Genomic DNA, 8,676 nt, shown 5'->3' with positions numbered 1-8,676 from the left:
GCTATGCATTCAGTCCACTGTCGTTTATTAAATAGGAGGCCTCATTTAGGCAGATCCATTTATCAAAATAAAAGGAAAAACTTTTTGAGCTGGCAGTAGTGGTGTAATCCCAGCACTTGAGAGGAGGAGGCAGGAGGATCAGGAGTTCAAGGCCATCCTCAGCTACATAGTAAGTTTGAGGCTAGCCTGAACTACATGAGACCCATCTCAAGAAAACAAGTAAACACAAACAATTAAATTTCTTTACTTTTTCTTTCTTTCTTGTGTACTAATTCCTTTCCAAAGAACTTGAATTCCATTATTTTTATTTATTTATTTATTTTTGGCTTTTCAAGGTAGGATCATGCTAGCCCAGGCTGACCTGGAATTCACTCTGTAGCCTCAGGGTAGCCTTGAACTCATGATGATCCTCCTACCTTGGCCTCCTGAGTGCTAGGATTAAAGGCGTGCGCCATCACCACCACTCAGCAGAACGCTCACTCTTTAGGCTGGGAGATAGCTCAATGGGTGCAGCGCTTACGTTTAAGTGTAAGCACGAGGACCTGAGCTGGAGCCCCGAATCCAATGTAAATACAGGGCATGGTGGTGTGTACTATTTTTTTTTTTTTTTGAGGTAGGGTCTCACTCAAGCTGAGGCTGACCTGGAATTCACTATGTAGTCTCAGGGTGGCCTTGAACTCTCAGCGATCCTCCTGCCTCTGCCTCCCAAATGCTGGGATTAAAGTTGTGTGCCACCACACTGGGCGTGACATGCACTTTTAATTCTTCCCTTTGAATTACCTAAACAATATGAGAAACACTGATGGTGTTAGTAAAATTCAGGGGTGAAGCCATTTGGTCCTGAGCTTCTCTGTTAAGACTTCAGATTTCTGACATAATCTCATTACTTACCATTGCTGTTAACTTTTAATGATTTAAGGGCTTTTATTGGGATTAAAAGCCAAATCTAAACAAAGAAACAGGATAGTCACGTCATCCTTCCATCTGTGTAAATCAGACAAGTTTGGGTGAATGCAAGCTCTGACAGTGTACACCAGTGCTGACCCAGAATGACATTCTGTAATCACACTGACATGACTACGCAAAGATATGAATTGCCAGGGAAATGTTAATGGCTCATGAATTGAAAGCTTGTTCTACCAAGTTAGGGTAGGGTCTTACAATTGAACTAATATTTATTGCCTGTTAACATTCACACTGACAGGAGACATTCTGTCCCCAGTACTGTCACGGTGGATACAGGACAGACGCAGTTCACACTGAACCTCCCATGCTGTCCACAGTACAAGGCATGGAACCAGCTCCCAGCGTTTGAGAATGAACAGACTGCTTCTTTTCCTTGACTACGCTTCTGGAGAAAAGGCATGTCACTTTTAAGTTAGCAAACTTGAAATGTATTCTTTTGAACACTTAAGAATGTTGATCACTAATCTGAGCAGTTAATCAGGAAGAATCTCTGAGGCATCTACCTTTATGGCCTCCTGTGCAATCTTACACAAGCCAGCACTGTTAAACATAGGGGCTTAAATCTTTTTAGTACCAAAGCTTTTTCCTTTCTTGAAATTCTAAAGCAGGGTGTGCTGACAGTCCCATGTACTCAGGAGAATATGGCTTGCAGATCACTTCAGCCTGGAAATTCAAAGCAGCCTGCATAATATGACCTTTCTTCAAAAGATCATTTCTTCTGGGCTGGAGGGATGGCTTAGCAGTTAAGGTGTTTGCCTGCAAAGCCAAAGGTCTCAAGTTCGATTCCCCAGGACCCACATTAGCTAGAAGCACAAGGGGGTGCACACGTCTGGAGTTCATCTGCAGTGGCTGGAGGACGTGGCACACCCATTTTCTCTGTCACATAAATAAATGAAAATAAACATTTTAAAAAATGATCATTTTGGGCTGGAGAGATGGCTTAGCAGTTAAGCACTTGCCTGTGAAGCCTAAGGACCCTGGTTCAAGGTTTGATTCTCCAGGACCCACATTAGCCAGATGCACAAGGGGGTGTATGCATCTGGAGTTCGTTTGCAGTGGCTGGAAGCCCTGGTGTGCCCATTCTCTTTCTCTGCCTCTTTCTCTGTCACTCTCAAATAAATGAAATAAATAAAATTAGTGGCATGTGGACCATGTTGACAAGTTAAAACAAAAAGAAGATCATTTCTTCTGTTAGCACCTGCTTTGTAAATCTACAGTTCTGTGACACATGCAATATTTAGGAAATTGCCTTTTGAAAACCTTGTTTTATTATCACTTTTGAGAAACCCAACACTTTTGAGACTCCATACAACACCCAGCTGCCAGCAAACACAAAGACCGACCGTGTTTTGCCACTGAGGCTGCACAGGGCCATGCCAGGCGGTAGGATGCCTTTTGTCTCCTTCACTCTGCGTGGCTGCAGGTACCTCAGGAACATCTTCAGGCTGACTTTTTAAACTTCCAGTTAGGGTGAGCACACCAGGAGATCATGACCTTCCTTAGGACTCCATTGGCGTCTGTGGGCTCCTGCTCCCATAGGGACCAGTAATGGACGAGTTTCTGGCACTGCCAAGAACAAGCCTCTCTCGCCTTCCAAATGCTTCATTTACTACAACACGAAGAAACAGTTAAACTCACAAAATCAGGACACTAAGTGTCTACAACATAAAAAAGAATAAACCACTGAACAGTAAAGTTCTTTACTCTGGATGAAGACTTTGCTTTGCAAACCACTGAACAGTAAGGTTCTTTATTCTGGGATGAAGACTTTGCTTTGCAAACATATTTAACACTGTGTGCAAGTAAGAAAGAAATTTGGAAGTCCGTCTGCATTAATAAGGTTAGTCTTTTTTTTTGGTTTTTTGAGGTCAGGTCTCACTCTAGCCCAGGCTGACCTGGAATTTAGTATGTAGTCTCTGGGTGGTCTTGAACTCACATCAATCCTGCTACCTCTGTCTCCCAAGTGCTGGGATCAAAGCCATGTGCCACCACACCCCGTGAGAGTCATTGTTAATTTTTTTTAATTTTTTTGTTTTTTCGAGGTAGGGTCTCGCTCTAGCCCAGGCTGACCTGGAATTCACTATGTAGTCTCAGGGTGGCCTCGAACTCATGGTGATCCTCCTACCTCTGCCTCCCGAGTGCTGGGATTAAAGGTGTGCGCCACCACGCCCAGCAAGGACACACTATCTGGTTATAGGACACACTAGACACCTTATGATGGTAAGTCAATAGGTACTATCTCCTTAAGGGAAAGACTAGTCCCTCAGGAAAAGTGGGTCTTGAAGAAAGTAGATGAGCCAAGGGCACATTTACTCACACTGGCAACTGGGGAGGGGAGGGGAGGGGAGGGCTCTTCTTGACAATATGCTACATTTCCTTCCAGCTTTCCCAGGAGACCTTTCAATTTTGAGAAATGTAAAATATAATGTACACTCCAAGTGTGAAGGCACACTTTCCAAGGCTCAGAGTCCATTGTGAAAGAGGTGGCGGAAAGAATGTAAGAGCCAAAGGAAGGGTAGGACTGCTTATAATGCACTCTTCCAGACACAAAATGGCCTGGATATCCATGACCTTGCAGTGCCTGGTACTACCTACACAAGACCCTCATAATAGGAAAAAATGATGATGTCAAAATAGACTGATTGAGAAGGGGAGGGGATATGATAGAGGGTGGATTTGTGAAGGGGAAAGTGGCAGAGGGAATTATCATGAACCATTCTTTGCAATTATGGAAGTTGTCAATAAAAACAAAAGTGTGAAGGCAAACTGACTTGTGAAAACCACCGTTTCTGCAGTCTGAAGACCACACTTCGGGATGCACACTGGACCTGCCTCTGCTAACAAACTCAAGCCATACTCTCTGCATTAGTCCTTGACAGATTCTTAGAAAGAGCGGGAACTTAACATTCTTACCTGAAGAGACAGTGCTTATGTCCCAGACACGAAGCCCTTCTTTCTGACCTCCAAAGGCATAAATAAATGGCAAATCAGGACAACATGATGAACAGAAGAGAACTCCCTGGGGAGAAAAGAAGAGTCAGTGATGTACTCTAGAGAATCTTGATATCTAGATTTCTAGGCACATCTCAGAACAGGCCTGAAACATCATTTGAACCAAATCACACCGCACACAACCAACAGAGAAATCGGAGTTGGTTAAGTACAAGCCACAAGAGTGTACACACAAGTCCTGCCCTTACCATTCTATGGACTTCCTACTAATGTAGGGTTACGTATACCTGAGACTTTTTAGCTTCCCTTCAAACAACAGTGATACCACTGTTAATCTGTAATAAAATCTTTTTGCATAGAAGGGGATGAAACCCAAGAGGTTTTTTAGGCAGATGCTCTACCAGCGGGCTTCATTCCTAGCCCTTATTTTTTGCATGTGTATGTATGCAGCGTACATGTGTGCAGGGGCCAGAGAAGAATGGCATCTCATCAGCAAGTTTCCTGAGACAAAGCCTCACTGAACTCAGCACTGCTGTCCCCTGCCTTCCTAACCCTGGTCAGACTGGCTGGCCCTGAGCCCCAGTGATTCTCTGGTCTTTACTCCCCACAGGACTGGGGTTACAGAATGCCCAGCTATTTTATGTGGGTGCTGGGGAACTGTACTCAGGCAGTCTCAGGCTCTCTCCATCCCTCAGCCTCAAATTATTTATTTATTTGAGAGAAAGAGGGAGGGAGGGAAAGAGGCAGACAAAGACAGAATGGGCACATCAGGCCCTCCAGCCACTGGAAATGAACTCTAGAGGGATGAGCCACTGTGTGTGCTTGTGTGGGTCCTGGGGAATTGAACCTGGGTCCTTTGGCTTTGCAGGCAACTAACTAAGCCAACTATCTCTTCAGTCCCTCAAGTTACTTTTAAACCTTTAGTATAAGCCAGGAGTGGTGGTGCACACCTTTAATCCTTTAATCCCAGCATTGGGAGGCAGGGATAGGAGGATCACTATGAGCTTGAGGCCACCCTGAGACTACACAGTAAATCCATGTCAGCCTGAGCTATAGTAATACTCTACCTTGAAAAACAAAAACAAAAAAACAAAATAAAGCAAAAAAAAAATTAAGGTCATTTTTACTACTAGAAATATGTATTACTGAAAATATAAACATGAAAAATATAAAAAATCCCTCACTGAGACAACCACTGTTTATGTTTTGGGATATAACCTGTTATGTTTAATGTCTGTACTTAGGTGGGATCTGGAGAGTCAAACATGGGTCCTTAGGCTTAGCAGGCAAGTGCCTTAACTGCTAAGCCATCTCTCCAGCTCCACTTACTATATTTAAATATAAATATTTATGCAATTAGTCATTTATTTATCAGCATGGCATAGTGCCATGGAAATTGCTTTCATAACCTGCCTTTCAGAACAGACACATCGCGTCTAATAGCTGTGTGGTATTCTGTATCATCGATGTAATTTAATGCAATGCTTGGCATATAGCAGGTGCTCACTATCTGCTGCTGAAAGAATAGCACTTATTTCTCAATGTTTTGCTAATACACACACACACACACACACACACACACACACAAATACATATATAAAATCAATAATAAATTTAGTGTAGTCAGAGACAATTATGCAAAGAGGTAAGATCAAGGGACATGCAAATAGATCCAATACCCTAATGTCTAAGATTTTCTGGGGATGTCCTAATTTAAGGAGTAGTTATTTCACTTAAGTTCTCTCCCCATCCTTCTTTACCTTATCAAGTGACTATTAAGCTGGAAAAGAATCAGGTAAGTCACTGAACATTTTAAAATATCCTAATGTCAGAAAACTATCAAACTTGACCACACTCAGAAGCAGAATACACACAAAATAATGATGCCAGGGAAAGTCTCACCATTTTCATGTCCCTGGAGTGAATAAGACTTGGCCTATCTCCTAGGATGTCCCAGATCTTCACATATTTGTCTGCTGAGGCGGTCACCAGACAGCCTTTGATCTGACTGCTCAGCTCAAGACCTAGAAGATACAAGAATTACAGCCTCTTGCTTTGAAATACAGACTTACTTCAATACAAGTTAAGGGAAATGAAAGGAATTCCACCCTTCCTCACCAGAGATTTCATCATTGTGCGCATTCAATGTGAAAACTGGTTTGTCGGACCGTGCATCCAGGTTATAAACAAAGCCGTCATCTGTACTGGCCTGGAAAGAGCAAGATGGGCAGGATCATGCTCCATGACAGTGAAGCTTTACAGTAGTACATACATCACCCTCAGAACAAGCTATGCATCTCCCTGGGGGAACTCAACAGCAATTAACAGAGACAAGAATTTACTTCTGAATGAGATGAGTTTGCACTCAGAGACTTAATTCACCACTATGACCATTACACAGTAGGCAGGAAGCTGGGGTGAGCAGGATGGGGTGAGGTTAGAGATGCGTAGCACAGGGGTGGCAGTTACATCCACAAGGGCAGGGGCTACTCCTGGGAGTGTAATACTGTCCAGCAGTGGGCTGGAAGCAAGAACCTGGTGTGGTAGTTTGAATAGATGGCATCCAATCTATTCAGTGTTTTATTAGCTTGTAGTTTGCATCTGCAGCCACCTGGCTGGTAGCAGTGTCAGTGGGTGTACCTTATGGTGTGGTGGTGGGTGTGAGATTTCAATCTAAAGATATGCAAAGTGTGCCTAGCTGGAGTTCCTTAAGTGTGCTGTGCTGTGTGGCTTTTGACTTTTTGGCTTGGGCTTCTCTTTCTGTGTTTGATCCTATGAAAACAGGTCAGCTTCTTTTGCCATTATGGAACTTCTCCTGGATCTGTAAGCTTCAATAAATCCCTTCCTCCATAAATGTGCTAGTCTGGAAGTTCATCTCAACGACCTGAGGCTGTCTGCTATACCTGGTGAGCATGGCTACTGAGTAGCCCACAGGATGAGTGAGAGGGAGAGGGAATAAGGAAGAAAGAACTTGATGGGGTAATCACCCTATCAGTGCTATGGCAGAGTCCAATCAGTAAACACAGCAGAGGGGAGTGTTAGGCTCTCAAGAAAAGGGGGAGAGGAACAAAGTGTGGTGGCACATGCCTTTAATCCCAGCACAAAGGAGGCAGAGGTAGGAGGGTTGCCATGAGTTCAAGGCCACCCTGAGACTACATAGTGAATTCCAGGTTAGCCTGGGCTAGAGTGAGATCATACCTCAAAAGAAAAGAGAGTGGGGGAGAAGGGGGGGGGGAGGGAGAATAAGATAGATATGGTGGCACACACCTTTAATCCCAGCACTCAAGAGGCAGAGGTAGGAGGATTGCCATGAGTTCAAGGCCACCCTGAGACTACAGACCCTACCTCAAAAAGCAAAATAATAATAAATAACTTAGCAACAAAAAAATATTATTTGTGAATGATTTTACCAACTGTCAGACATTCTATTCTCGAGCATGTTACATTTTATTATAATGTTTTTGGAAATATTAATCCTAAATAATCTTTTTGATACCTTTTTTTTTTTTGGAGACAGGCTCTCACTGTGTAGCCTTAGAAAGTCAAGTGTCATCAGGAGTGCTGTTCACCTCCTTTAAGACAAGGCCTCTTGTTGGCCTGGAGCTTACCAGGTAGGCTAGACAGATTGGCTGGCCAGTGAGCCCTAAAGATCTTTCTCCACCTCCCCAGGGTTGGGGCTGCAGGCACGTGCCGCCACACCTTGTGTTACACTGACACTGTGCACTTTGCCTACTAAACTGTATGAACAGCCCCTCAGTGCTTGGGGTTTTTTTTGTTGTTTTGTTTGTATGGTTGGTTGTTTTGTTTTGTTTTTCAAGGTAGGGTCTCACTCTAGCCCGTAGTCTCAGGATGGACTCGAAATCACAGTGATCCTCCTACCTCTGCCTCCCGAGTGCTGGGATTTAAGGTGTGCGCCACCACGCCCAGCTCTTATTCTCATGTTTTTAAAAATTATTATTTATTTACTTGAGAGAGAGAATATGATTGTGCCAGGGCCTCCAGCCACTGCAAACAAACGCCATGCGCCCCCTTGTGCATCTGGATTACCTGGGTCCTGGGGAAATGAACCAGGGTCCTTTGGCTTTGCAGGCAAATGCCTTAACCACTAAGTCATCTCTCCAGCCCTCTTATTCTCATTTTAAAAAATAAACTTTATTTTTCATTTCCCAAGACCCAAAAGCTTTACAGTGATAAGAGAAAAAGCTGTTCTGAGAATCTCTACAGAGGAAATAAGAGAAAAACAAGTTGGTAAATACCCCAACAAGGCAAATAAACAATGTACATATTCTTACCAAAAAATGACATGGTGAAAAGTGGTTCCAAGTCACTCTCTCAATCTGCCCACTGAATCGCCACATGCGATGGTTTTTGTCAGGATCTCGGCAGTCATACAGAGCCACTGACCTGGACACAATTCAGGTCAAGTTAGTCTTGAAAGATTTCAAGTCTCCCTTGGTTTTATTTATTTAATTTTTTTGTTTATTTATTTATTTGAGAGTGACAGAGAGAAGGAGGCGGGGGGGGGGGGGAGAGAATGGGCGTGCCAGAGCTTCCAGCCTCTGTAAACCAACTCCAGATGTGTGCGCCCCCTTGTGCATCTGGCTAATGTGGGTCCTGGGAATTGAGCCTCGAACCAGGGTCCTTAGGCTTCTCAGGCAAGCGCTTAACCGCTAAGCCATCTCTCCAGCCCCCTTGGTTTTATTTTCAAGGAAATCATAGCAGATTGTGAATTTGTGTTTCAAGCCTGTTTTAGGCTGC

General features: G+C 43.7%; 1 protein-coding gene across 2 annotated transcripts in view; it reads right to left on the bottom strand.

Moving 5' to 3' along the window:
• Positions 1-2,211: 2,211 nt before the first annotated feature.
• The window catches only part of Pwp1 (PWP1 homolog, endonuclein), a 29,198-nt gene continuing 22,733 nt past the window's right edge, over positions 2,212-8,676 (bottom strand). For both annotated transcript variants that reach the window (XM_004650249.2, XM_045153644.1), the window contains 5 exons: positions 8,211-8,322; positions 6,037-6,127; positions 5,821-5,942; positions 3,880-3,985; positions 2,212-2,575 (listed from right to left, as the gene is read on the bottom strand). In XM_004650249.2, coding sequence (XP_004650306.1) covers positions 2,466-2,575; positions 3,880-3,985; positions 5,821-5,942; positions 6,037-6,127; positions 8,211-8,322 — 541 coding nt within the window. In that variant the 3' untranslated portion in view covers positions 2,212-2,465. The remainder of the gene's footprint in view (positions 2,576-3,879; positions 3,986-5,820; positions 5,943-6,036; positions 6,128-8,210; positions 8,323-8,676) is intronic.

Source organism: Jaculus jaculus, chromosome 6, assembly GCF_020740685.1.
Source record: "Jaculus jaculus isolate mJacJac1 chromosome 6, mJacJac1.mat.Y.cur, whole genome shotgun sequence".
Taxonomy (NCBI): Eukaryota; Metazoa; Chordata; class Mammalia; order Rodentia; family Dipodidae; genus Jaculus; species Jaculus jaculus.
The sequence above is the reverse complement of the archived record's forward strand: the minus strand, read 5'-3'. Positions and strand labels throughout refer to the sequence as shown.